The sequence below is a fragment of the Echinops telfairi genome, unplaced genomic scaffold (genome assembly GCF_000313985.2).
Source record: "Echinops telfairi isolate 266 unplaced genomic scaffold, ASM31398v2 ScPeMD7_70;HRSCAF=299, whole genome shotgun sequence".
Lineage (NCBI taxonomy): Eukaryota > Metazoa > Chordata > Mammalia > Afrosoricida > Tenrecidae > Echinops > Echinops telfairi.
The window spans coordinates 195,228-197,054 of NW_022103968.1; the positions used below are offsets into that span (position 1 = coordinate 195,228).

Genomic DNA, 1,827 nt, shown 5'->3' on the forward strand with positions numbered 1-1,827 from the left:
AGCTGGAAGCTGTATCACAGGGCCCAGGGCTCAGAAGTGAGGTTTGGACTAGTAAATTTGCATATCATGGGCAAATATTAATGATGAATGCAGCTAGGCACAGATGGAGTTACTGTGAGGTCAGAAGAGAAATGGGCTGAGGCCATGAGCAACACCAACACCAGGACTAGGAACGCTTGGATGTGGTGACGGGACACTGCTCCTGTGTTTCCCGGCCACACACCATGGGAGCTGAGTTGGAGACCCAGCCAAGTCTGGGGGAAATCTACACTGCAGGACACAGAGAGGCCCACATGTTGGAGCACACCAGGCAATGATTTTCAGGGTCCTGCTGCCCAAACCCAGACACCCCCTGAAAGAAGTGGCATTGCCACCACCACTCCTACATACAACATGCTGTTGGGTGCCCTTCACCCTCACTCCTGGCAGCCTGGGATGCCATCTGGGGCCCAAGATTTGGTAATTCCAGGTAGAATGGTGGACTGCACCCAGGGAGGAGGCTCCTCGTTATCAAACTATCCCACTGGTTACCATCTTGCTCCTTGCTCACATCTGACTCTCAAAGTCATATTTTGAAATGAACCGAATCCACAGTGAGACAGCTCTCACTTGGAAGAGGGGACCACCTTCCAGAGGGCGGCTTTCACGTCCTTGTTACGCAGTGTGTAGATGAGGGGGTTCAGAGCAGGGCTGACGGCAGTATACAGCACGGCCACCACCTTGCCGTTCTCCATGGATGTGCCAGAGCCCGGGAGGAAGTAGGTGTAGATGACGGCGGAGTAATACAGGATGACCACCAGCAGGTGCGAGGAGCAGGTGGAGAAGGCACGGCGCTTGCCCGCGGCCGAGCGGATGCGCAGCACGCTGGCCACGATGCAGCCGTAGGAAGCCAGGGTGAGCAGGAAGTTGACCACACCGAAGTAGACGTCCGCGATGACGATCATGACACTGTTGAGGGCTGTGGGGCTGCAGGACAGCAGCAGCAGTGTGGGGATCTCACACAGGAAGTGCTGGATGAGGTTGGGGCCACAGAAGGTCAGCCTGGCCATGAGGCCTGTGTGCACGGAAGTGCTGATGGCACTGACCATCCACACTGTCATAGCCAGTAATGTACAAAGAGGCCAGCTCATCATGGTGCCGTAGTGCAGCGGCCGACAGATGGCCATGTAGCGGTCAAAAGCCATGGCTGTGAGCAGGAGCAGCTCAGCCCCCAGGAACCAGGTCAGGAAGAACAGCTGGGCCAGGCAGCCACGATAGGAGATGGTGTTGGCTGGAGCCACCAGGCCCTGCAGCAGTTTGGGGAGCACAGTGGAGGTGCAGGCGATGTCCAGAATGGCCAGGTTGACCAGGAAGAAGTACATGGGAGTGTGCAGGCCTGAGCTCAGGCTGACAGCTGCCACAATGAGGCTGTTTCCCACCAGGGCGACCAGGTACAGGAGGAGGAAAAGGGTGGAGAGCAGGCCCCGGAGCTGAGGGTCTTCTGAGAAGCCTTGCAGGCTGAACTCCAGCACAGCCGTCTGGTTAGCTGCTGCCATTTGGATGAGCAGCTCAGGGTCCCTGGGGGGTGTACAAAAACACAGCAGGGATAGGGCCCTGGGAGGTGGCCCTGCTCACACCCACCAGGGCTTGTTGGCAGCTTGGCTCAGAAAGCATGCAGCTTAGGTACCAGTGTGTTCCTGTGTCCTCACTCCGGACCCTCCCAGGTGACCCTACCTAGCCTTGTCTACCCCCTTGTGGTCAGCAGGTCTATTCCCAGCAACAAACACAGGCTGCAAGATCCACCAGCACCAAGTGACCCCTGTAGTCATTGCAGGACCTCCCCCTGGG

At 57.4% G+C, this 1,827-nt stretch overlaps 1 protein-coding gene across 1 annotated transcript; it reads right to left on the bottom strand.

Annotated features, from left to right (window-relative positions):
* Positions 1-605: 605 nt before the first annotated feature.
* LOC101644839 (olfactory receptor 13A1-like) lies at positions 606-1,535 on the bottom strand. Its single transcript, XM_004714413.1, has one exon. The coding sequence runs from the start codon at positions 1,533-1,535 to the stop codon at positions 606-608; it is 930 nt and encodes a 309-aa protein (XP_004714470.1).
* Positions 1,536-1,827: the final 292 nt, after the last annotated feature.